This window comes from Melanerpes formicivorus, unplaced genomic scaffold (genome assembly GCF_026170545.1).
Source record: "Melanerpes formicivorus ecotype bairdi unplaced genomic scaffold, bMelFor1.0.p_v2 SCAF_98, whole genome shotgun sequence".
Lineage (NCBI taxonomy): Eukaryota > Metazoa > Chordata > Aves > Piciformes > Picidae > Melanerpes > Melanerpes formicivorus.
In genome coordinates, this window is record NW_027142450.1 from 1,468,605 (window position 1) to 1,495,324 (window position 26,720).

At 40.6% G+C, this 26,720-nt stretch overlaps 1 protein-coding gene across 1 annotated transcript; it reads right to left on the reverse strand.

Moving 5' to 3' along the window:
• Positions 1–7: 7 nt before the first annotated feature.
• ZNF488 (zinc finger protein 488) lies at positions 8–25,753 on the reverse strand. The gene is made up of 4 exons (XM_068166211.1): positions 25,445–25,753; positions 13,315–13,537; positions 8,815–9,043; positions 8–6,880 (listed from the first exon to the last, which is right to left on the reverse strand). Exons 2-4 carry the CDS (start codon positions 13,531–13,533, stop codon positions 5,718–5,720), a joined length of 1,611 nt encoding a protein of 536 aa, XP_068022312.1. The 5' UTR covers positions 13,534–13,537; positions 25,445–25,753; the 3' UTR covers positions 8–5,717.
• Between the last annotated feature and the right edge of the window lie 967 nt (positions 25,754–26,720).

The window sequence follows — 26,720 nt, forward strand, 5'->3', positions numbered from 1 at the left end:
TCTTTAAAGCCTCTTTAATATCTCAATGATCCAGATATACTGTTTTGTTCTCCTAAACACAATCAGTTGTGCTGTCTTGTACAAACAATAGTAGTTAAATCCAACATTTAAAAACTTTAGGCATCCATTCACGGACCAAAAGCTATACCACATGGGTACAAAGAGCAAATAATTTCTTCCAGTACTAATATGGTAAGTACATACAAAAAAAAAAAAATACATCTAGAAAGTGGAATCCACTTGAGAAAACAAAAAATGAAGACACATTTGCTGGTGAGTCCATTTGAAAGCAATAATGCTGTTAGTTCACTGAAGTGATCAATTTCACTGCAAAAATAATGTGCAACTCTGAAAAATGTTATGAATTGACAAAACATTATTTAGTATTCCATACATCATCTACTGGTTAATTGAAATTAAATCTATCAGGCTTAACAAAGGCCAGTATGTTCAAAACCAAAATTGTCCTGCCTACACAAACTACTGTCACCTTTATTCCCATCTCAATGAGATTAGAACCTGGACACAGTGTAGTGAGTATAAATTGTGTTAGAATGTACTTTTTACTCAAGGTAGGATCACTGGAAACATCTTCAAAGACACTGAAAAAACTGTCTTTGTCACTTCAGAGTGGAGACATAATGAACAGGATAGATGAACTATGCCCTTTCTCGCTTCAATGGAGTGAAACTGAAAGGAGATAAATTCAGAACTGGCTAAAAAAATGTATGCATAAAGACAAAGTCTGCAGGGCTCACTCAGGCATGTGGCACTGAATCTACTGAGATTGTACTGTTCAGAGGTATCAAATATCTCTGGAACACCTGGAATTAGGATAAATAACAGAACTTTCCCTGAAACCTAAATTTGCACTTTCAGAACTACAGCAGATCTGTATCATCTATGTGGTCAAGAACTTTCTTGCTTTCCCACAGCTGCTTTCTGCATGGATCTTCCACCTTCTTCTATAGTGTCACAGAAGACATGGATCCTGAGCTCTGTGTCCCACTTTGTATGTAGGTCCCTGAGGTTTGGCTCCACCTGGATTTATTTTTTTTTTCCCTAGTGACCATTAAAATTGTGAGCTCAAACCAAACCACGATGACAGCACAGTGTGATCAACAGACCTCACAAAACTATAGACACTCATTGCATTGAAGGGTTTGAACATCACAAAACCATGAATGGAAGTTAGTTAGGAAAAATCCATGGTTTATGATTTACATGAGAAAGTCAAACAGTAGTTTTCTTAGGGAGGAGCAGAAACAATTTCAGAACTGTCCTTCCACAAAACAGGACATAGGCTGAAACTGTCACCCTTCTCTTCATTCCAGAGCTCACAAGAACATTCAGCAGTTTGTAGCACTATTTCCTTACCATCCCACCTAGAAGAGCTTCCTGAATTTTAATCCTAATCATGTTGCATTTAAAGCCAGGAAGAAAGGAACTGGTGTATTAGGCCTCCTAGCGCTATGATCATCCTCCTTTTACCATTCACAGAACTCTAAGAATTGGCAGCCAGTTTATTCACTTCTTTTTCATTCTCTTTTTTTTTTTTTTTCTGCAAAATGATGCATTCTTGCTCTCTGAAGAGTGTTTCTAATGTAGTCTTCCCTGATCAAAAGCTGCCTGAGTCCAGTAGTTTTTCAAAGCACTTTATAGACCAGTGGGAGCCCAGAGGCTGCATCAGTTAGCAAAAATTTACCCTCAAAAAAATCAAGTAAAAACATATTATTCAAAAACATATCTGAGCGCCATTTCAATAGAGAAATGCACCTTTGTTGCATCACTGAATCAACAAATATACTGATCTGGCATTCCCTATCACTAAACTCACAACCCACTACAGAAAAATGGCCTGAACAGCTAAGCTTGATAAGTTTGTGCTATGTCCTTTTTCACTGATGCAGAAGCAGATGTCTTGAGAAAGAGTGGCTTCATCAGATGGGAAAAGCATCAGTCAGTTGACTTCAAATTGTCTTCTCCTGTTTACTAATAAAACAAAAAAATCCTATTTTTTAAAGTTCCAAGCATTTCTATTTGTAGAAAAGATACATATCCCTGCTGTGAAATCCCAATATTAAACTGGGACAGAATGCAGTTCTTCATGAATTATTTCAGTTCCTTCATTTCTTCATGCACCTCCTACTCTAGTGGATAGCCATTCCTCCACCAGGAGTTCGTTTTATCTGCATCAGTATCAATGTTCAGACTTCTACACATAAGGGAAAAAAATGCTTCCAGCATTACTCAGTTGTAGGAAGCTTTTTTTTCTTTGTCTTGTTAGGCTTTCTTCTGCTTGTGCAATATTCAGTTCACTCAGCTTTAATACCAATAGTTTCATTTAAAGAAATGAAATCTTAAAAAAAAGTTGACTAAGCTATCTGCTTTATGCAACCCAACTCAGATGTGACATTCACTCAAACTTCAGACACAAGGAAGGCATTCCCTCTGCCTGCACACGGGCTTTACACATAGACAATCTAGCTCTGGTTCTGTTGGCATCTAGGCTGTTTTGCTCTGACGTCAGCACAGGTGTAGCGGGCAATAAGATATTGTATTGGCCAGTTGTGTGTGTAAACAAGTCTTAATCCACAGAACACTTTAGCCAAGTATAAGAAGGAATTTGTTCACACAGTTTTGAAGTCAGTGGCCTCCTGTAAAGGAGCAAGGGCAGCATTTGCCCTAATTCTTACATGCTAGGACCAAGGTGTGCTGCCCCTGCATCTTGAGAAGGTGAGGACAGCACCAGAAATAAGACAGTTAAATCCTCTCCTCTTCATTTTTGCATTTTAAATCAGCTCTTCCACTTTGCATAAGTTGTTCTCTTGCCTTTTGGTGCTTATGCATTGATTGCCATCACAGTATTTAAGTTGCTGATTAAAAATTCTTACCTTTTTTTTCCCCCAATAAAATAATTTCATGACATAAGGGAAAGCTATTTCTCCCAGTAGCGTTGCTGCTTCCTTAAGCCTCATACCCTAAGAAGAATGAAGATGCTTGATAACAGATTAGACCTCTAAGATTGTAGATCTAAGACAGCACTGGAAGAGATTTTGAGACTCAGCAGCTGTCTACTAGTGGCTGATTTTCCACACTTTCTCAAGTTACACCAACAAAAAATAAGTGCAATAGTAACTGGTTATATTTGGGACTGCTTCAGTCTGATCTAAATGACATTCCAGGTGTGGTGCACTGGAAAAACAGACTGTTGGAGCACGGTAATGAAGCTTTGCACCAACATAATACTGGGGGGAATTATACAGCTGGTCTTGTCTTTTTCTGGAAGAAATCTGAAGCTAGGTTTCTACCCATAAACCTATTAAGACAACATGGCACATTTTAGTAAGCAGAGAAGAGAACATTTTGCAGCAATGGTACAAAAAAAATCTTAGTTTTATTTATACTGGGCCACGCTAATCTTAAAGTAATTGATGTAAATCAGGAGTAGCAACATGGAATTATTGTGGATTTGCACTGGAATAAATGAGATCACAATCTGGCCTAAACTACTAATGGGGAACTATAATCCTAACCACATATGAAAGCAGTTACACCATGGAGTCCTTCAGTAGACTTTATGGACACTGATTTCACACTAAACTGGCTGGCACCCAGATAAAACCAGATGAAGTGAAATTTGGCCTATTAAATCTTGCCATAAATATATTCCTTACACAGTAAATGTTATTGGGCACAAAATAGAGATGGAAAGATTAGAAGGAAACCACATCATCCTTTTCTCAATGCAAGGTTGTTCCCTGTGCTCCATGTTTCAAAGCTTTTGTTCATTTTGGTTTTTAATGACTCCAGTGAAAAAGCTTCCACTACTGACCTTGGAAAGGTCAGTGTTACAATCCAACCAGATCTCCAGTCTCAATTTATATCTTCTGAACCCAAAGATATAATATAACAGTTTAATCATTTTGTGTTGGGAAAATAAAGCTGAGGCCCACAGACAGTAGTTGGCATTCAATAGGACAAATGTTTATGTTAAAATTAAAAGAGCCATGTATTAGTGTTCAACAGCAATATATTGAGAATACAGTCTCCTGTCTTATAGGAGTCTCCCAGGAGATGACAACGAATGTAAAATTATCTCAACTGACAGCCTAAGACTCTTAGGCTCTCTTTTATCACTCAGATGTGTTTACTTGCGAATACCTGCATTATCAGCCTAGGCATCATCATGGGAACTCAAAGAAAACTTCTGTCCGGCCTGCAGAAGACAAACACTGGACTATATCATCAGCATGGTGGAAAATATAAGAAGCATATTGTAATGTCCTTTAGTCTTGTCTGGGAAATGAGTGGTTTCTGATCATTCTCTATCTTAAAGAGAATAATAGCAGATGAGGCTCAGAGAAAGGCCACAAAAACATCAGACAGCTTGAAAAAGTACTATAAATGCTCACCTGAAGAACATGTTGTCATAAGCTATCAAAAGCAAGACTCTAAATGGATTTTAAAAGTAATAAGAGGTTAATTAGATAAGCTTCAGTAACAATGGACAGAATTGTTGCTTTCCCTCACCCTGCCCTGAACAGTATAAACTCATCTACTTCTGAGACGAAGCAGAGCCCAAACCAAAGTAAGCAAGACAAAAATGCCTCAAACGGGCAGGCTATAGAGAGAATATGGCACTTTCTTTTTAAACCCCTGAAACTGGCCCTTGCAGAAACCAGACAGACAAGCTGGTCTAATGCAATGTAGTTCATGTATGCCTCTGTCAGTTTGGAAAGGACATTCCTCTTCTAGCTGTTAGCAGCACAGAGCCTATCATCCCCTACCAAAGTGTGCAGATTCTATTTGTCAGTAGCTAATAGTACCTCCAATACCCTTGCTGCTTCCTTTAGTGTATTCAAAACCTGAAAACCACGGGCCAAACGTTACCCCCAAAAGACCTGTACACTTACAGCTCTTCAAGCACACGGTAGGGGAGAATTTGTGCTCCCTGTCTACACAACACTGACAATAGGTCATAGTTTGGTACAGATCCAGGCTGATTTGACCTTTGTGAAAGATACTTCAAAAGTGACAGAGCCGAGAACAGAATTCAGACACGCTGATTTACGAGTCACATTCTCTTTGGCAGTCTGTTGGCCAGTTGGTGATGATTACAAACTTCAAACAGAGGCTTCACTTCAAGTCCCTTCCAAATCCAAAGACAGTGATACAAGCTTTTTACTCAGACTCACAAACCTGCTAAGAGTTGATTTAGCTGACATAAAGCAGTAAGAGTCCACCAGTGGTGCCAGGAACAGTAATTTTTTTCTTTTAGCATGTGAGCTACGCTTTTTTTCTTTTAATGCTTAAATATTCCTCACTCACTGAGGTGGTTGTTACTTCTGTATTTACACAGACACCAGTCAACTGAATACAGGCAAAGAAAAAAAAACCCTGTCTGAAAAAAAAAAATAATTAAAAAATTCCAACTCTTTGTAAATTAATACTGCATGGGCATTCATTTCACTGTTTTATTTCCTCAAAAATAGATTGGCAAGGGCTAGGCTGAGTTACAACCCACTCAGACTCTTGTAAACATTTTATATTAGGTTGGTTTTTTTTTTTTTCAAAGTCTCTATTATAAATTATTTTGAACAGTGATTTCCTGTAAGAAATTGATGTAAACTCAAAGAGGAATTGATACAGGTGAACGACGTTCCCTTTCTTTACCCAGCCTGCCCAGTCCCTTGGTGAGATCTGTCTGCACAGCTCTAATTGTGAGAAGTCATGTGGCGGGAGAGATGATGGCGTTCTCGGAAGTACTCGTGGCAAATGGGACACGTCAGCTTCTCCTCTCGTCGCCGCTTGCACTGGGACTCACTGGAGGAGTGCTCCTTTTTGTGATGTGACCGCATGTGGAAGACTAGATCAGATGTCATGCGAAAAGACAGGTTGCATTTGGCACACCAGTTCTGGGCAGCCACTCCAAAGGATGTGAAGGTGGGAGGAAGAAGAGTCAAAGAAGAGGAAGAGGAGGAAGAAGTGCTGGTTGTGTTTTGTAATTGTCCTCCTGCTTGCTTGAGCCATGGTTCTGAGGTATATGGGAAAACATTGCTTCGAGTAATGCTTGTCTGTAACATCTGAGCATTACACAAATCACTGACAAAGAACTTAGAATTGAGAAGAGTGCTGCAGCACATGATGTCTGTTGTGGCAATGAAGCCAGACAGCTCCCCCAGGCTCTTTGGTGACTCACTCATGGGATGAGAAGAATTTATTGCAGCTCTTTCTGTTAGACACTTACTGGGTTTGCTGAAAGCACTTTTCTGTTCTCCTCGGGTTCTGGTGGGCCACACAAAGGAGAATGCACTACCAGCAGAGTTCAGCAACACTTCCTTTGATACCTGCTCTTTGCCAAGTGGGACAATGCTATCCTCCTGTTCTGGGTCCTTCGGTCTCTCATTCCTCAGCTTCTCCTTCATCCTTCTGACCTCAGTGAAAGCACTCTGCTTTTGCTCTAAATCATCTATCCTAGCTGTCTGCCTTCCTGAACTAAGCTTCCAGAAAGAACCAGCTAATGCATGCTCTCCTCCAACTTTTTCCTTGCCCCCACAATTATGTTCCTCACTCAGATTATTTGTTTTTTCCAACAACACAGTTTTCCTGCTCTTGTTCTCAGCTTCTTCAGATTTTGCTCTCCTTTCTCCCGTGAGACCATTGGCATCATCTTTGCAAGCTGCCATTTTGACCTCTAGATCCCTTGCCAGGCTGTGGAAATTCGTGGCCTGTTCAGTCAAATTGATCTTTTCAGTCTTAGGGTTCTGGAAGTTTCTCCATAGCAGGGCACTCTTCTCTGAGACACATAGGAAGCGGACATGGGAGAGATAGGAATGCTCACATTTAAAAACTCGGTTGCATTCTTGGCATCTCAACTCTGCAGAAACAGACAACAGATGATGAGTTTTGCAAAGGTAGAATCATGGATGGGTGCAGATCCTGGCCCTGTCACTAATAGAAACAAAAAACCCAGAAACATCTCATATCATGCAAAATTACACATGGTAAAGTTAACAGCAGTGTAGAACCAGGTCCCTTGCACCTCCACTCATATTTACCTCCATGTGCTACTTGTGGAAATGCTGTAATTTACTCTTAAGTTCAGTTTGTATTATGCAAAATGGCTGGTACAAGATGGTCTATATAAAATCAAAATGGGCTTTCTGACAATCTGAAGTCTGAACCCAGATTTGGGTCTACCTTCCTAGGCAGTTTTAATACAGGCTAGAAGTTTTATTCCCTATATCCAAGTAATAATGTGTTTTAAACTTGGACTCAAAGATTTTGGCATAAGCCTCTATTTTCTGCACAGAATACTCTGAAACTTTAACACTTTTCACAAATCATCTGACAATAGTGCCTGAAGCCCTTATTCATGCTCCGTTGGCAAACTGCTATGTGCCTTAAGGATCAAATGCCTATGGCTCAGAAAATAATGTTCAAAATGAAACAATCTCAGTGATTGGCTGGAGGAGTGGGGAATGCTGTTTCCACCTGGCCCTCGGATGTACTGCATCTCTGATTCATTGAGACAATTGATTGCTCCTGAATAGATGGTACATAATTCAGTGTCCAGGATGTGTATGGTGCATCTTAACTTTTGTAAACAGTATTCATGCTATGCTATTTCACAACACACAGTAGTTTTCAAATGTAAATGGTGCCAAAAAGCCCCTTAGCTCTGGGTTGCATAGGAAAGATCATACACTGGTTGGGTAGAACCACAACGTGTAGGGGTTCGTGAATCACTGAATCTCAATTGCTTCCCAAACTAAAGAAGCTTAACTTTTTGTAAGAAAGTAAGTCCAATTATTTGGGTGGAAACATTGTATCTGCTACTTGGAAGTCTTGAGTGTAGATACAGTGTTTCTTGTGTAGATAACACTTTGCCCTGGTAAATTCAAAGGGCTGGCAGTACGTGCCTACATACAATCTAACAGAATACATTGATATCAGTTAAAATGATTTAGAGGGTTCCTGCTATGAATGTGTCTATATTGATTTAACATTAATTTACAGACAAGTACATCACCATATAAATTTACCAACTTATACCTTTACCAGCCTATGCCTTTGTAACCAACCTATATATAACCTGTATTTAAATCAAACAAAGGCAATGTAGAAAGGGTTTTGTCCCAGTCTACTTAGACTGAAGTTTGAAGTAAATGACAGCTGGAATCAACCCTGGCATGGACCTGACAGTGATTGTTTGGGTTTCTCTGTAATCTAGATTGCTACTTTTTTCAAAAATTGCCAAGTCATTTTTTTTTTTCAGAGCAAGAGATTTCTAGCAACATCTCAGAATGAAAATCATGTCCTTTTACTTATTTTCATGGTGTCCCACTCTAAACATGCAGACTGTGCTGTACACAGCACTGTTTAGATTGCTACGTACTTGTATAGCCCTGCTCATTTACAACATTAAAGCTGAACACTAGCCTATGCTTAATTCCTCAATGAGCTAAAAAAGAAAGGCATATTTCCAACTATATTTTAGCCTTCCAGGATTCCAAGGTAGACAGGTGAATATACCTCTATTACACAGCTCAAAAATGCCAGCATTAATCACCAGTGCACCATTCTCTGCTGGAAAGTAGCAGCGAAAATGATGATAAGCAACACGCATTTGTTCTTGAATTATGCCTCCAACAGAATTCCCAAAGCAGAAGGTGTTTTTTCTTAGCTGACTGGCTAAGGATTTAGAAAGATTTTATTTATTGTATTAAAAGATCATCACATACTAAAGAAGCTGTAGGCTCACTTCAGTCCTCAGGGACCCCTGACCGCAGTCAGCAGTTTGGTACTTACCATTCTGGGGACTCTGAGCTTTTATCTCATTGAAACCCAAGAGGCTGGACAGTTCCTCATCATACCAGACAAGCAGCTCCTCATTTTTTTTTATTTTCCTGGTAGAGCGATAATATAACTGACTGTTTTCTAAGTAAGCTTCCAAGTTCTGCTCCTTGCTATTGGCAGCTGCTTGTACAAGTCTCATCCAAGGTAGTCCTGTGGGACTGTGCACAGATGTGACATCTACCTGTGAGACAGGACATGAAAAAAGGGAAGTTTTGTTTCTTGGGATCCAAAGTAGATTTCCATCAACTTCAAGAACAGTGCCCATTTTCTGCCTCACAGAGAGCCAGTATGCCAAAGGTCTGAGTATGGTCCATAAGCCAGTGTCACCAAAACCAAAGTCATCATAGGGAGGTTTGCCCAGTGTGAGTGCAGTGCTGAGAGCTCTGGTAATACAGCTGCATGGGAGGGAGAAGGAGACACCAGTGCTCGTGTGTATCCTCTCATGGCAATACCAAAGTTGGTACATTGGTCAATTTCTAGCCCACTTATGACAATGTTGATGTCCTCTGTCCAGAGCAGGCTGTCCTATGGGACTACATCAGATGTGGATCACAGAGATACAGAAGATATGCTCTTTTGTAAGCAGAGGTCTCACGCCCATGGGAAAATGGGATATAAGTCAGGAGAGGAGTAAGCACTGTAGTCTGAGGAGTGTGAGGTGTGCACACCCGCTGTGAGCTCAAAAATGTATACACACTGGCAGTTGCATGTGGAGTTTTTCTCTGACATAAGAGGACATGGATCAGGAGACATAAGAATAATCTTGGTTATTTGATTCAACACCCCGAGAAGACAACATCTGCTTACCTAACTAAATTACATTAAAAGTAGATTTTAGGAAATGCAACTAAGCACTTCCATAATCTCTTTCCTTTTTCAGCAATAGAAACATACATTCTTGCTCCTGCCTTTCATAAATTTATTAAACTCATTTCAACATTTCTAAACAGAAAAAAAAAAAAAATCATCAGATTATTCTTCTTCATTAAATTATTTTGGAGAGTTGTGAGGGGTTGATTTACTTTCAGTATATGTGTACTCAGAAATACCAAACACTTTAAGTCAAAAATTGTTGCTTAGGTTGCAAGGTCAGACACTCAGAAGTGAAAAAAAAAAATAAATAGTATCAAGTCTACTGCTCAAATTAAATTTCCCTTCTGTGTGTATGTTACAACATAGTCCTCAGCCCTCCTTTCTCCACAGGACGCACAAGTCATTTAGTCACAGGTTGACCGTGCTCTGGAAATAATACATCTATAAAACATTTTGCTTTGTTTTTCTCATTCAGTGTGTGGTTCCCATCTTACTTTATTGCATTTGCTCTGAATAGAGAATGATTTGTTTCTTTATAGGTTTTTCCTTGGTATTTACCACAGCAAATCTGTGTTTTCTGTAGTATTTGAAAGATGAGGAAAGATTTCCATAGCTTGGAGGCTGAAACATAGCGTGATCAAGAGCAATATTTACATGCATAAGAAGCCCCAGCTAATTCTTGAAGCACTAAGTCATTGTTTAGAAAGGGAGAAGTTTGGAAATGAAAAATATCTAATGACAAGTATGATCCACATTTCACCCCAAGCAACATATAGCTCTTTGTTTTCCACTAATTACAGGGCAGCCATTCATTGGTGTTTGGTATCAGAAACAGTCATTTGGCCATCTTGGTTTTTAACTCTCTCTAGCTGTTGCCTAGCATAAAAAGTAAGACTAGATTGGCAGCTTGGATACAAGAACAACACATTAAGGTACCACTGGATAAGAGTTAATTAGTGTAAGGGAGAAAATAAATCAGCATGCCCTGCAACTCTTTGTCTCTATATGACATAACAATTAGCAAAGATTGAGAAATATGAAAGCCTGAGAACGACACAAGCACACCTACCCACACACAGTGGTTGTAACTAATAGCTGTGACAGAGGCTGTCATTTATTAGTTTCTGTGCTTCAGATAGCCTGAGCATCTCCTGAGTGCTCTAAGCAAAGTCAAAGGGAAGACAGCTTCTCCAGGAACCAGAACTTCAGGGAGAGTTGAGAGACCTTCAAGAAGGTGGGGAGCTTTATTTTCTCCATGTGTTTAGAGACACCACAAACACCTCAAGTCCACCATTTTCTGGAGGTGACAATCACTCAAATTAATCTTTTGCACCCATATACATGGTAAAGGCTTCACAGCCCAACAGGCTGGATCACAGCTGAGCAATGGACATAATGTGGCTTCCTTGACAGAGACGGGAGGAGAAGTAAGGGAGTAAGACTCTTATTTAGAACCTACAGGAATCTGTAAGGCTCAGAGGAACTCAGTCAGACAGACAGATTTTTAAGAGGATAGATTTTTAAGAGGACAGTTGGTGTCCTAGGGTAAATGATTGGCTGGAAAAAATCACCTGTGCCAAAGATTGCTGAGGCATTTTCTTTACTCAAGCATAAAAATTGGGCCAAGAAGTACAAATTAGGGTCTCCAAGAGACAAAAAAACCCCATAGATTTACCTTTTGGACTAAACATAAAAGCCAAAGATGGAGAAACCTTTATTAGAAATAAAATTCCCCAAAATTCAGCAGGAGTGCTGCTGAGCTGTGATAAACATGAACCTCAACTGAAAAGAATCCAGCCTGACAAATTATTCCTGACTGAATTCTGCTCATACCATAGTCAGCATATCAAAATGTATTTCTTGTTTTACACCTCAGTGCCATGACAAAAAAACCCAAAATGGTGTCATGACTGAATGGTTAATTAACTGCCTACAGAGTTAGGAGCTTAACAATAGTTCCTGAGTTCTGGAAGGTTTATTTTTAATTATGAGGAGCTAACAGGATATGGGACCACCGATTGCATCTGAAATAGCTACTTGCACAGCATTTGATTTATTTGCTGCCAAAAGACAGAGACCTGAGCCAACTCAAGCATCCAATTTCATGGCTGCATAAAAATTACTTAGCTCAAATGTAGCAAAACACCAAAGCCATCCCTCTGGAGGCCTCTTCCAATGTAAAAACCCTTTAAGGCTCTTTCTTGAGTATAAAGTCATTCCAAAACTCCCAGGAGAAATACAGAAATATTCCATAAATAAAGCCTTGTTCCAGGAGAGATATTTCTCCAAACATCTAGTAGCTCTCCTGAAGTACTAATACCACCATCCAAGCAAGCAAGCCTGTGCCAGACACTCTAATAGTCAAAAATACCCCGAAGCCTCTTCTATTCTTTCTTAATTTGTTTTAATCAAAAGTGTCAAGCAGGTACCTCCCAATGGCTGTATCTTCCACATTAGAATTACAGAATCATAGAATGGCTTGGAAGAAACCTCCAACCCTCCTGCTGTGGCAAGAGACACCTTCCACAACATCAGATTACCTTGATCACTTCAAGGGAGAGGATGTCCACAATTTATATGGCAAATTTGTTCCAGGTCTCATCACCCTCACAGTAATTAATTTCTTCCTTACATCTAATCTAAATCTATGTTCTTTCCTTTTGAAATGGTATCCCTCATCCTAGCACTACATTCTCTGGCAGACAATCCCTCTTCATCTTTCCTGTAGGCTTCTCCAGAGTATAGAAACCTCAGGAGAACCTGGATATCTCCCAGATTCATCCATGCCATACCGTGGGAAATTTGCTTGCTGCACATTATAAAACACTACTCCCTGTCTTCGTCTAGCCCAGTGGTAACTGAAATACACTCCGAGACCCAGAAAGCCAAGGTAAGAGGCCAGCATGAAAAGTATGCATTGTCCAAATAAAAATGTTGTAATAAACAGTGGTTAGGGAACAAAAAAACCTGGGAATTAAGAGATGGAGAGTTGACACTCCATCACAGTTTGGGAGTTTCTGACTTTCCCTACAAGGCAGTTCCTTTTTTTTCACACAGTGATTGAAAAGTGCAGCTGTAACACAGACAGATACTACTCCTAGGTTAACTTTAGGAGACCCACACACTAATAGCAATCAGTTGTGGCTGCCCGAAGATTGTGCAGACTGACTGATAGCTTCTATCTTTTGTGCTGAGATCACCATCATTGTGATTTTACTTTTATGGATAACTGAGCACTGGGATAATGCTTGCTCAGACCTGTCAATGAATGATGCAGTTGAATCAGTGCAGTGCTACATCTTTCCCTCTGCTCTCACAGGGCTCTCACACCTCCTGACAAGCCTCCTTTGCAAGGATGAAAACAGTGTGAAGTTTTTAAACATATTTGTCCCTCTTTCCTCCTATTCCTGAAGCAGGTCATCAATTATCAACATAGAAGTTTTTCTTGCAATGAAAACAGTTTTCACTGAGATCCCTCCAGTCTACAATCAGAAATGTGCTGGATATTTCTCCTATTTGAAGGAGCTGTTAGTTGTGCTGAACAAAACAAAAAAAACCCTGCTCATTGGCAAAGTTACCTTTGGAGGGATGATGTAACCCTTCTTATTATGACTAACATTAAATGCTGCTTTCCCCTACCTTAAATACATAGTGGATGTTACGTCTATCAGAACACTTGAGAGCAATAAAAGCAACAGTGTCCAGCAGAGTGTTCTGGAGCATGCATGGTCCAAAAACCACTTCTTTGGGAATGTCTTGTGTGGTATGAACAGTAGCAAATATGTCCGGAAAATGGTGATGGAGAACTTTGTTGTCACTTGTCCAAAGGAATTTAGGCAAAGAGGTAAGCTCCATCATATATCTGTAAAATAAAAGAAATGGCATTTACAATAGAGATGGAAATGGAAGGGGGCATCACTGCTTAAAATGTAAAGACTTCCAGGAGCTGTAGGTGAATTTTAAGAGCATGCCAGGAAATTGCTGATTACAGAAAACCTTAGATTCGTAAACAAGTGAATTACTCTTTTCTGAAATACACAGACACTCCTATAGTTCAACTCCTGCTACACTACTCCTCTCTGCGAAGATGCATTGGAAACAACAAGCAAAATTTTCAGGGAGTGGAACTTACCATATTCTTGTTCAGCATGTTCTCAGATACCCTTCTTATTTCTTAATAGAATGTGTAAAATTGTGAAAAGATATGTGAGATCTTACCTATCTGCTGTTGTTGGGAAAATCAAATCAGATTATGACCCTTTGCATGGTGATAATCTTAGCATAATGTTAGTAGAGATTGCTCTCTTTAGAGGCTGAATTTCCTGCACTGAATATAGGATATCACATTTCTTAAGCAAAGGCAATTTCTGCAATACAAGCCACAATCTGAGAACTCTCTGTGTGTTGAGGAGCCAGACTTGAGTTATTTGTCATTCTAAGCTTCTCTAGGTTTTTAATAAAGATATTGCCATCTCCAGTTCCCAGATGGAGGTCATGGAAAAACCCTCATTTATGCCATCAAGAGCTAGATCAGGTCCATTAGGCATAGAAAAATTAAAGAGAACAGAGGCAAGCCCTGAAGAGGACTTAGCCTAATAAATAGTGAGATAGGAGGACCGAAGATCCAGTCTAATCTTTCTCACTCTCTACCAACAGAATTGATTTGTTACTTACTGACTCATGACTTAAACTGAAGTGATATAAAGTGCTCAGGAGAGTTGCACTGATTCAACTAAATCAATTTTGAAATCAGTATAGTTAATTTGCTATAATTCCCTCCTGGTATGCAAGGTCTAATGCCCTACCCTGAAAATATTGAAATACGAGGTTACATATGCAAAAAAAAAGTAGCAAAAGTCTGAAGGATGAAAGCCTAAACCAGACAATCATGGCAAAGAGTGGTATGTAAAAAGTAAGAAATGTCAGATGTCTTGCCAGAGATTAGTTGCTAAAAGAAGAATAGACTGAATTTCTGCTTTCTGTTAATGACAAGTTTCACTGTCTGGTTTTTCAATAATTACAAAGGTTCCTACTACTGTAAGAATAGAATGATGAGATCTATGTGTACATATGTATAATATATAAAATCTTCCTAAATAAATACAACATATTGATATGTATGTGTCTGTTGCCATTTAAAGTATACCAGTTTTTAATATATGAAAATAGTCAAACTGTATTTATTTTAATGGTACCAAAAATAAAAGTTCCAAAGCAAACAACACATTGAGATCTAAAAATGCTTAGAAGTCTCTCTAAATAAGAATAGAATCATAGAATTATAGAATCAACAAGGTTGGAAAATATCTCAATGAAGTTTAGAAATAAATTATAACCTGAGGCAGTTGCTTGTTTGGTTATTTGTTTTTCCTAAAGAATTCATATTCAGGAAATTGCTAATCTCTTCTGACAGTATTTTACATATCCACTTATGACACTATAAGGCAAATCCCCTTACTAAGATTTCCCTTTCTCTCAAATTCATCTGAATTTCTCCATGCAAAGTAAAAGGGTTGCTTTGCCTTGGCACAGTGCTGTCACTCCAGAGGAAACAGGAATCTAGGTCTCTCAAAGCTGAGTTTTCAATGGGGAAGGAACACACACTACTCATCAGAAGAGGGTGGGTGGTAGCTGTGTGCAGTCAGTCTCTTTGTCTAGAAATCTCAGTCTAAGTGCAGATAAAATAGTCTGAAGCAGTTACACTCATTTTCATCTACCTTCTGCTGCTTGCCACTTTTGCCTATTTCAGTGGCTTTTTGAAGAGGTATGGTAGACCCAACCCTAATGAGAAATGTTTCTTCAAAGACTGAAAGGGTGTGGATCCCATGAAAACATGTCAGCTTTTCGTGTAACAGCACCACCTAGTGATTTCTGCCGCGACAGACGTCCCAAAGAAAAGGTTCACAAAGGTGCAGGGCACACTTTAGCACAATTACCTGCAAGAAGGGCCTGCAGCTGACGGCTCCCAGAGCACACCCACATCCCATACCTCCAACCTGGACAGCTCCTCTGAGCTTGGTGAAGGTGTCAACACTTCCCAGCAACACATGCTGCTTGCTACACTGCCTACTGCCCAGCTCTAAGTCCTGATTACTGAAGGGCTTTCACATGCCCAAAGGGAAGGGCAGGACCTAATCCCCTGGACATAGGAGTCTCTGCCTATGTTCACTATCCCACAGTGCTGCCTGCAGGACAATTCTCTCTTCTGGGCAGGAAAAGGCAAACAAATGCTCCTCATTAGAAGCACTGCCCTATGACAAAGGTATCTGGCTACACTTGGCAAATAAATCAGTATTTATTCTCTGGCAAATAAATCAATATGTGCACACCTTACATGCTCAGTTCCTAGGGTATTTGCCTAGATTTATGGCATATGTGAAATAATAAGTTAATAAATAATATCAGGTATTGTCTAACAGATCTTTCCCATGTCCAAACGCAGGCATCCCTCAAACTCAATATACCATTATGGTTTGCTTGTTTCTATGTGACTTGTGAATTACTTAAAGATCTGTGATAGGTAAAAAAGTCCCCCAGACCTACAGGCAAAAGTCTCAAAGTGCTGCCTTTGCAGCTGTGATCACATTCAACTCTTGCACAGAAGGGTCAACTTTGCAAAGAGTTATGAAAACGATGTACTGTTTGTACACAGCAAACAGGTTTGATATGGTCAGCATTGCACCAAAAGCTTTGGGCATGGTAAGATCAATCTCTGCAAATAATTTGTCAAATGCACCATCTAGTGTAACATCTCAGTATAACAGTGTCCTAAGACAAAGTGACAACAGGACATCCTCAAGTCCCTGGTGGTGTTAGCCTGCTGCATGACCACAGCTTCTGAGCACCCTGTCAGACATGAATCGGAATTGTTTCTCTCACGAGTAGGTCATTCTCTCTGCCACCCTCTGCCCAAACAGGAGGTTAGTTGCCTGCAAAGGTACTAGGCTTTATAAGGTTTGGTGAGGGTTAAGTCAGATAGGGAAAGTAATTTAACTTTACAGTGTTGTCATTTAGAAGAGTGGTGATGCTCTCCAACATCTTTAGAAAAAAAAGTGACTCTTTTTTCTACAAAGAGCACAAGAAAGCTCTTCCCTCTGCATGTACAAGTGTTCAGCTTGTGTAACATGCAAGTTCATCAGCCCAGTGATAACAGTGAGCAAGCTGACTGTACTGCTTTCAAAAATGAGCTTCTACCTCTGCAAAGGGATGAGATACATCCCCAGGCCAGCACTCACTCAGAGATCTCCACTGCAAAGTGCAGATTCATCCACAGAACAGTACTGGAACAAGCCCTCTCTTCTGCACAGTTGAAGGGTGGTAAGGGGTTCTTTGGTAGCCACAGCCCTTACATCAGAGAACTGAAAAACTAACCTTCTCAAAGTAAAGACTGAGTCTTGAAACATGGTTGGAGAGGAGACAGAGAGGTTGATTTACTTTCTGAACACTCTGGTAGAGTAAAGGAAACACAATAGATGAGCTGAAGAACCATGTAAAAGAACCATGGACAGCAAGATCAAGACTTGAAGGGAAGCTAAGCATGTACAAATGCTGCAGCCCTGCAATATTATGGCTAGATTGTACAACTCAGCAGCTGCAGCACACACACTCTCAGACAGCCCAGGCAGTGTATTTACATTGCAGACTCTCAAAAATCACCTTTTTTAATAGTTATTGCTGTTAAAGAAACAGATCAGATTGTATGGCTCTTTTTAAGAACACTTAATAACAGATTTTACCTTTGTCTTAGAAGTTTGATGATGGTAGTGTCTGGAAAATGCACACTGAAGTGCTTTTTCAGCTCAGCAAAGTTTAGCAGTACCCCAAGCCTAAATCTGTCCAGTGCTCCTTGACAAGTAAATCCAGCAAAATACTCATTGACACTTTACAGGAGTAAATCTCAACAGGAAATGGGCATGAGATTGCCCAGGGTCCTAATCAGCTGTGCTCTTATCAGGCCTGCCACCACTCATTGCAAACCCAGAGATAGCAAACGACTGACAGTGTGCAGGGTCAGGTCCGACAGCTGCCAGAAGGACATCTGCTTTGCTCTCCAAAGAGATCACCAGGTGTGCGACTACACAATGGCAGCATGTGGTGCATACGGCTTGCTGCATAACAGTCAGTGCAGCCTCACATCTTGAGAGCAGATTACTAGTGCTGAAATATGGGAGCATGGCCAGTAGTGCTGAAACAAATAACAGAAATCAGGTAAAACAAAGTAAACCCAGATATAAGTAGGCTGGAATAGAAATCTAAGATACCTCTCAATTTAGATGGAAGTTGGATTTGGATCTATATTAATCTCTGCATGGTTTTGGCTTTCCCAAAGCCAAACTTTGTTTGGTTTTGGCTTTCCCAAAACTTTCTTTAATTTTCAGGAATTTCAGACTTGGACCTGAATGGAATTCTACACAAATCTGTGAACCCAGTACTTGAGTACTTGTTTAATCCTAAATACAGTCTTAATGAAAATCTCACTTCTTTACCAACAGTCTTCATAGTCTAAGTTATCCTTATTAAGAAACTACAAATGGAGTCATAATGAGAAATGGTGAAGGTATAACAGAAAGCCTAGCATTTTTCTTCAGTGGGCTGAAGGAATTGCTCACATTCTTCATAGTGAAAGCACAGAGAAAACATTCATAACAGAGAATTCTTCACTTGTATTATTAATTTCCACATTTTAGCTACCTACTTTAAGAAGCAGTAATTCTACTCAGCTCTCATTTCTTACAGATTTCTTACAGATGTCATACATCTCACTAATTCTCTCCTCTTCTGCCATACAGTAAAGTTTACAGAACTCTGTCATAAACCTTTGTGAAGGTCATTTCTTGAGCTCTGTATCATGCAGGCAATGATATGCTTGCCTCAAACTGCTAATATTGAGAGTGCCATTGCCTCCCAGAGGTATGATTGCCCTCATGCAACATACTTTTCCTGTTCTCACTCACGTTCTGCATAAGTAGTTTCTATACCTCTGGGCTCACCCATACACTTGTCTCTGAAAGGGTGAAATAAAATGTATATTTATAGAGCTGTAATAGCACATTAGAGTCAGATCACCTGTTAGATGATGGGTACAATCCATATTCTATCTGTCACAGATGCAAATTCTTTATATGGATGAGTTTAGGGACTTGCTGTTTAACGGACTCTTCATCCCCCAGAGAGTATCTGATACACATATACCATGTCCCTGAGTGATGGATTTTGCATATTGATTCCTGAGAAGTGTGACAGATCTGTCAAACAAGTACCTATGGGCAGGCAACTCCCTATGGATTAGGCAGCTGTGGATGTTCATTAAAAAGCACACAATGGTGCTCAGAGCAACTGCTCCCAACCTCCTGCATCCAGAAGTATCACACGGTCACTAGTCATCTTTTGGCTCCCTGAATGGCCTTCCAAGCTGGAACCCTGCAGATAGCTTTCTCCCTCTCTCTCCCCATTTCTAGCACTGATATATCATCCCATTAACTAACTAAGGTTACAATTTCTGCCTTCCTGAAAAAAATATTTATGTAACTCTCTCACCTCATAAGAAAAATACATTTCGAGAGAGGGGAAGTGAGAGAAAGGCACTGAAACAGTTCTCAGCTAATTTTCAGATTCCTGATTTTCTACTGTATGGCCTTCAGATGTCACTACAAGCTCTCCTAAGAAATGTCTGGAAATGTCAAAAGGCTAAAAGACTATTTTGACCAAGGCCTCTCGTGGTTTCCCATTTTCATAGGACTTGGCCTGATTCTTCTTGACACAGTGACAACATTCAACTGTGGCCTCCCTTGGTGTTTCTTGGTGGTTATAAAAGCACTAGTAGCCTTTGTTAATATTATCACCAACTTTCCAAGTGTGAAGGAAACAAAATAATCACCTTACAAGAGGGGAATCTTTTCAGCCAGAACTTAATTATCTAGGTCATCTCCTCACAATCATAAATAGGAGATAATAAAAATTGCTTCTCTGAAATTATTTGATTTTTAAATATTTCAATAGTTTCTTCTGTTTCAACTTTACATTCTATTTACATCTATTTCTGTGGATTAATTTGCATGTAGTGATATCACTTCAAAGCAATTACCATAGTTGGAAAAGCAAAACACCACAGCAGTTATTCATGAACACTAATGAAAGAATTTGACCACAGAAAGAATCATCCCATAGCCTCCCCAGACATTTTTATGTCTACTCCAGTCTACCTCCAGAACAGGGTTTAGCATAAATAGTATAGTTCTGCATTTGCTATGTCTACAAAACTGGAAATAAATAAGAAAAAAAAAACAAAAAACACAACAAACTAAACTACTGGAACCAGCATTCCCTTCACCTTTTAAGGTACTCCTCTTTACTCAAAAGTGTGATGGTATTTTCCCTGAGGCGCATAACCTGTGACTTCATGCCAATGCACTCCCATGGCCACTGCCAAAACTGCCTTTTACTTCAACAGGAGGTCTGTTGGTCTGAGCAATCCATGATCAGACATGCACTGTCACACACAATAAACTACAGATACTAAAGGAATTGAGCTGATGCAGACAGAGCGCTTCTATCTGCAGCACGTATTATTCTCTGTTGTCATAAGGAACTGAGGATTCTTAACACATGAAGGGAATTCCAAGTGAATCAGAGATGGGAAAGTGAGAAAATCCAGTTCTTGCATTTTATACATTTGCTCTCCTTCTGTGCAGTTTTCCTTTTTTATTCAAGTTTTGAACTGCAAGGGAGAGGAATCAAAACAAAAAGGAAGGAAACTGGCAGGAAATCAAAGAAAGAAATCGAGAATTCTTCTTTTAAAGGATAAAAGAAACAATTCCAGAACCCAGAAAATGAATTCTGAAAGCAACTACAACTTGTTTCCTAAATCTACTACAGGTCCTTTTAAAGCATGAAAAGTCTAAAGAAGTTGTTTCTTTTAGCTCACTGCCACTTAAAGACAGAGCTTCTGTGCTTCAACTTGAGTCTTGAAGCTCTTTCCTTTGGGGCTTGAAGTGGCTCCTTCATATTTTTACTGCTGAAATCAGGCATACATAAAGAAAATTGTACAAGTGTACACAGAGAGGACAGGCAGGTATAGTTATATGCTGCCATTCCCAGCCTGTTCAGGATGAACAACACCAGCTGTGGGTTTGCTACCCCTCAGACTGCCATTATCCCAAGCAAACTACACAGGAGTCTTGGATTACCTTAGAAAACAAATAGTTGCTGTTGACTTTAAGAAAACTAGTCATGCATCACTAATTTCTGAGCAACCCATCCATTTTTGAGAAACAGCCCACAGACAATATTCCTTGAAATTCTGAGCTCTGAGTATGCTCTTTCAGCCTCCCATTTTCACTGGAGAGAAAGTTGGATTGCAGCAATGATTCTGCATGGAAACAAGGAGGCAGCTGATCTAAAGAGGGCTCTTTCCTGACAGTGAGCCACTTCCCATCTATGTGTTAAGAACAACTCCATTAGCACTGATAAAGTTACCAAAACAATAATTAAACCTGTGGAGACCAGAATTTTTTTTGCTTTTCAGAACTACAACTGGAGCATAGTGTTAGTACCTCTCTTCTCAGGTCCTCATAACCCTTGAGGTAGTGTTCCTCTGAACATATCCCCTGTATTCCAGGGATGACTCTGTTCCTGAAGCATGCCTGTCCCAGCCATCTGGGAAGAAGCAGAAGGAAGTACAACTATGCACCAAGTAGGAATTTTCTGACTGCAGAGATTAACTGAATCTACAGAGAGAGAGGAATAAAATTGTGACTGAACAGGCCTGAAGCACAAGAATAGTTTTCCCTTGGCATTCCAGGCATCCATGGCTTTCTTTCCTCATACCATCCAATAGCTGCACAACTCTGACAAGTCCCTAAAAATAGTGGATAGAAACAGGAGAACTCACTTCCTAGCATCCCCTGAAAAGATCATGAGGCAGCTCAGAGTGAAGACCCTGGTGTTCACTTTGATCCCCCAGGAAGTGGCCCCTTCAGAAGTATGAGTTCAGTCTGGGAGTTTTATTGCCAGTCAGACACTTCCAAGCTTATGGGGTGCTGAATACTCTGTTGTTGTATCATATTATTTTCAGAGAACAGTTCTCCAATTCTTACTATTTTAAAGTTCTATGATCTGTCTATGGACTGTCTTCCATCACCTGAAATCCCCAGTACATGCAATGTAAGCTGACAGCTCTTGATGAACCATCATTATATCTTGGCTGGATACCCAGCCTAGTGAATCATGAAGCTGCCAAATCTTTTTATTATGAGCAATCTCTCAAACTTCAGTGGGAATAATGCAGACAGAGCTAAAACCCTTGCTTGGAAATGAGTAAATACCTCAAGCTCCACATTTGCTTTAAGCAAGTCTTGTGAAAAACAGGAGTCATTTGGAAGTGCAGATTAAAAGAAAAACTTCCAAGCTTCTTCTTATTTTATCTGAGGATAGGGAAAGTTGAAGTGGGATCTCTCCTCATACGTGGTATCTGCCCTACAGTCATTCACAGCTGCCTCTCCAAGTAGATGTGGATTGAGTCACTTCTCCAAGACCACTATAAGGATGCAATTTCAACTCTGTACCTAAAGATCAGGAACAAAATGTCTGATATTGATTGAACCTGATGAGAGAATAAATGAGATTCAAACAAGTACCATGTGCCCTAGCCCCACTAACTTTCAAATGACAGCTCAGCACCAAATTTCCTTTCACAGTGAGTCCTTGTTTCTACTGCCACCATATTCCATGGCAGGAAATGGAGTAGGCAGGAGAGGAATAAACTATCCCACATAGCAGAAAAACATAGTTAATACTGATTTGCTGGGATGTGTGATGCAAGAGTATCTGCACAGCTCCACAGGAAGCCTTCTCTGATTTGGGAGACCTTGTAGTAAACTGGAGGTTTTCAATCTACTACAACATGAGCAACAGAATCACTGACGTCTCTGTTCCACACCTCCCAGTGCTGGAATACAAGGCATTGGGAGGACAGCACAGGCATTGGGAGGGCTATTGATGTTTAAAGCTGGACAATGAGCAACAGTAATGCCATGATGCCCTCCTCAGAAAGAATTAGTATGCTTATTTTCTGCTGTCCCAGTGGTTCAGACAGACTAGGCCTAGGAGTTTGGCTCCATGGCACATAAAAAGTTAGTACCCCAGTTAGTACCCCTTTCCAGCTGAGTTGGCCCCAGAGGCAGAATTAGTGCTTCTGTCTGCATATGATCTATTAGACCCTGGAGGATGGTACTGGCTTGTATAAGTCATTCATAAGTCAGACAATCCACCTGTGGATAAAGAGGAGTTGACTACAACTCTGTAGCCTTCTGGCTTTCAAAGACATTTTTGTGTCAGGGGCAAAGCACTGAAGGGATGACTCTTCACTGGACTACAGCTGTTATGTCTCATTGAAGTATTACCTTAATCCAGCACCATGCTCTTGTTGTTTTAAGGCATAAGGCCCAAAAACCATGGCTCTTACAGAACAAAGGGAGCATGATTTAACTCTTCAGCCAGGATTGTAGACTATCAGACTAAATATTCTGTAAATACAGAATTCTGTAAATATTTATAATTTTAGCTGCATAGTATATGCACTACACTATATGGATATATTTCAGTCCATATTCCACAGTATTTCGTAATCCAGATCTGAATTGTGCTAGTGGCCACCTCAGAGACTTGGTCTTATGTCTGCTTCTACTGCTTTGTCATTGTTCACCATTCAGCAACAGACGCGACGCTTGGAAATGTCACAGGAATTTTACAGGGGACAACAAGGAAGGAAGACAAAGCAGACATTAAAATGCCTCTACTATTCTCACACACAAAAGATAATACAGCAAAAACACATTTTAAACCATCAAAGTTGGAGGAACAGAGAAGGCAACTATTCATCTGTCAATGTAGTGTAAGAAAGTTACTTGTCACTCAGATGCATGTATCCACTTTCAGCAAAATCCTTGTTTGATTCACACAAAAAGCGGAGCCCTGACCATGGCAGTTTGTGCTAACATATTTGTTCTAACACAGTCTTGTACCTTGGCTCTTTCAAGCAGGCATCCATGCACACAAAACCACCATTCCTTATGTGTAGCCACAGAAAATGGAGAGCCAGCCAGTCAACCAACCAACACAATCCAAACACAACCAGACTGAACCAAATACAGACTGAACCAAAACACGTGACTTATGAAAACAGTCACAAATAGTTTTTCCTCTGTCTTCATACAGTTCACATTGATGTCTTCTTTACCACATTAAAAGAAATTACATTATTTAAGTGATGTTCAAGATATGTAAGGTGCATTCTTCTTTAACAGTCTTGCTACTTATTTTTCATAGCTTTCCACTAAAACAAAAACAAAACTTATACCTGTTCAAATGTTTCTTTTTGACAGGAAACTAATGTATTGGGAGGTAAGTGTATACATATATATATAAATACATGCATGGACAACTATACATACAGCTAGATAATCTTTTGTGATAATGCATGTTCACCATCTATATTTGAAAATAAATATTTTAAACTGAGTGCATTCACTCACTTTTATGTGGTTAATACTGAAATCTCTTCATCAGTACTAAGCAACATTAAGTTACATTAATGTTAAATTTACCACACTATGCCAATTGCAATACCAGCAAGTAACTCAGCTGAAGAGCACTATGTAATGTGAAATTGTGGGGAATAACATAAATGACTTATTTTACACTGCAATGAAGAAATATTTTAATGGAAAGTCAATTTTCTAAATTGAAATAGGTCTGACCTAAAATAATCTGTTTCCCAACAAATAATCTGTTCTTTGACCTGGTGTTTATTAATAGCATTTGCAAGTAATATATGCCTGTGCTGTAGGAAAATTATATTACCTGATTCACAGCATTACAGACGTGGAAATGTCCACGTACAACATACCAGCATTTAGCCAAGTACTTTCTTCTGCAAAATCTTCCATTCAATCAATAATTCTCTACACAAAAATTACATTTGTACTTCTTCATCTGGTTATGTTGCATTCAGAGAACAGAAGCTAAAGCAGTATTTTGAATTTACATTAATATTTCTATAGCTATAAAGCTGTTTTGTTTTTTTTCCCCTGTAAGATGGTATCTCTGTAGAGTTCTGTAAGTCAGCTCTACTTTGTTTTGACATACTGGAAAACATTTAAATACCAAACAATTTTGTTTTCTCAAAGATCAGCTTATGCTTTGGTGTAGTTTTGCGTGTTAAAAGAAATAAACCTTAATCTCCCAGTCTGTTGCCTACAGAAATCCCTCTCCCTAGTACCAGTTATATTTAATAAAACATAACAAGAGCCACCAAGTACTAAATTTTGTCATTTTAAAGCTAAAAGCAAGGGATAGCTCCTGAGCAGTAATTTATGATTAAATTCAGAAATTTATGCATGAGTATAACAACTTTTTATTTGAGAGTACCTATATTAAAAACATAAAACCACTTTTAAATTGTGTCTTGCATCAAGTTTTTAATGATGTTTCTTCCAAATCAGTACCTGTCAGATCACAGAAAAAAAAATATTAAAATGCTTCAAACATTCCTACAGCAGACTGAATTCCTACAGAAACCTTTCCATTGAAGGGTTTGCAAATGTGGAGATGGATGTGACATTTTAAAATTACAATAGCAGCCTTTAACTTTGGCAGTAGACATTTTCTACTAAGGAACGTGGATATTCTTAAATAAAAAGAGAGAACAGTGTGAGCTATTCCAAAGAAAGTTTGTCAATTTCTTAAAAGCAAGTAGAGCCTAAATAAGTACCTAAAGCCGCCACGATGCTCTGATCACCTGTCGAAGTTGGAAGGATGAGGAGACCTGTAACAAATCAAAAGGGCGAGTGATGCTCGAAAGGTCTGGGAGTCGGAAAGAGGAGCCGGGAGGGACGAAAAGCATTACTGCCTTCGGGACTACCGAGGGGAGGCCGCCTTCTCCGCCGCACCGCCTCTGCATAGCCCCCCGGCATCCCAGGCATAGTATCCTCTTTGCAGGGCACTTTCCTCGGGCCCTCTCGCTGTTATAGAAGCATTGAAGCAGGCGGTGACAAAGGTCCGAGTCAAGCACAAGTCACAGAGGAGCACCCGATGCCCTCGCCTGCTCCCCGGCAAAACCCCGGGGGCAATTCGGCCCTGGCGTGGCAGGTCCCGCTGCGGTAGCGCCCAGACTGGTCTCAGAACCCTTCCGGCCTCCTCTCCGCCCTCGCCGCCCCCTTGACGCGCATCGGCCACCGGCATGGCCGAAAACACCGCGGCCCCTCGCCGTCATCCTTACCAGCTGCGGAAGGGCAGCGCCGCGCTCCGCGGCCGCGCAGCCTGGGCGGGAGAGACAGCACCGCGTTACCCACCCCGCCGCGCTCTGCCCGCTTTCTGCCGGCGGCAGAGCGGCCACCCCGCACCACCCCGCCGAGACCGCCCCGCGGGGCACCGCAGCCACCTCGGCCCCGGCCCCACTCACCTGGCTGCAGGCTCGCCGCGGACAGGGGCTCTCCAGCACCGAAGGTCACCGCCGTGCCCCCTTCCTGGGATCCCGCTAAGGCCACGTCCCCAAGGAGCCCTCGCCCCACCGACGGGGCCACCCGGCACCCCAGGAGCTGCGCCGGCAGCCCCTCGCCGCCGCACCGCCCCAGCACGGCAGCACCCTCCTCCCCAGCCACGGCTCCCCGCCCAGAGCAGACCTCGGGAAACGCCTACCGCGGGGCCTGCCCGCCGGCCCCCCTCCTGGCACCGGCTTGTTTCCCTCCCTGGGGACCCGCTACCACCCCCGCCCGCGGCAGCTGTGAAGTCCTTCCCAAGGCAGAAGCCATCCTGGGAGTGCCTGCGAAGGGCGGCGATGGGGGGCTCAGAAGGTGGAGGGAATTCCCCCTTGTAACGGTATTTTCAAAAAGGGAGTTTCTTCCAAAGTTGTGCAAAACCCCAAACCAAAACCACCTCAAAAGTTTTCCTGCTAGTTGCCCTTTAAACTGTCTGAAAACACTTTAGAAAGTAAAAGGCTATTCTAGGAGCTGAAGGTATTGACAAGAATGGTTCAAAATGAAAATCAC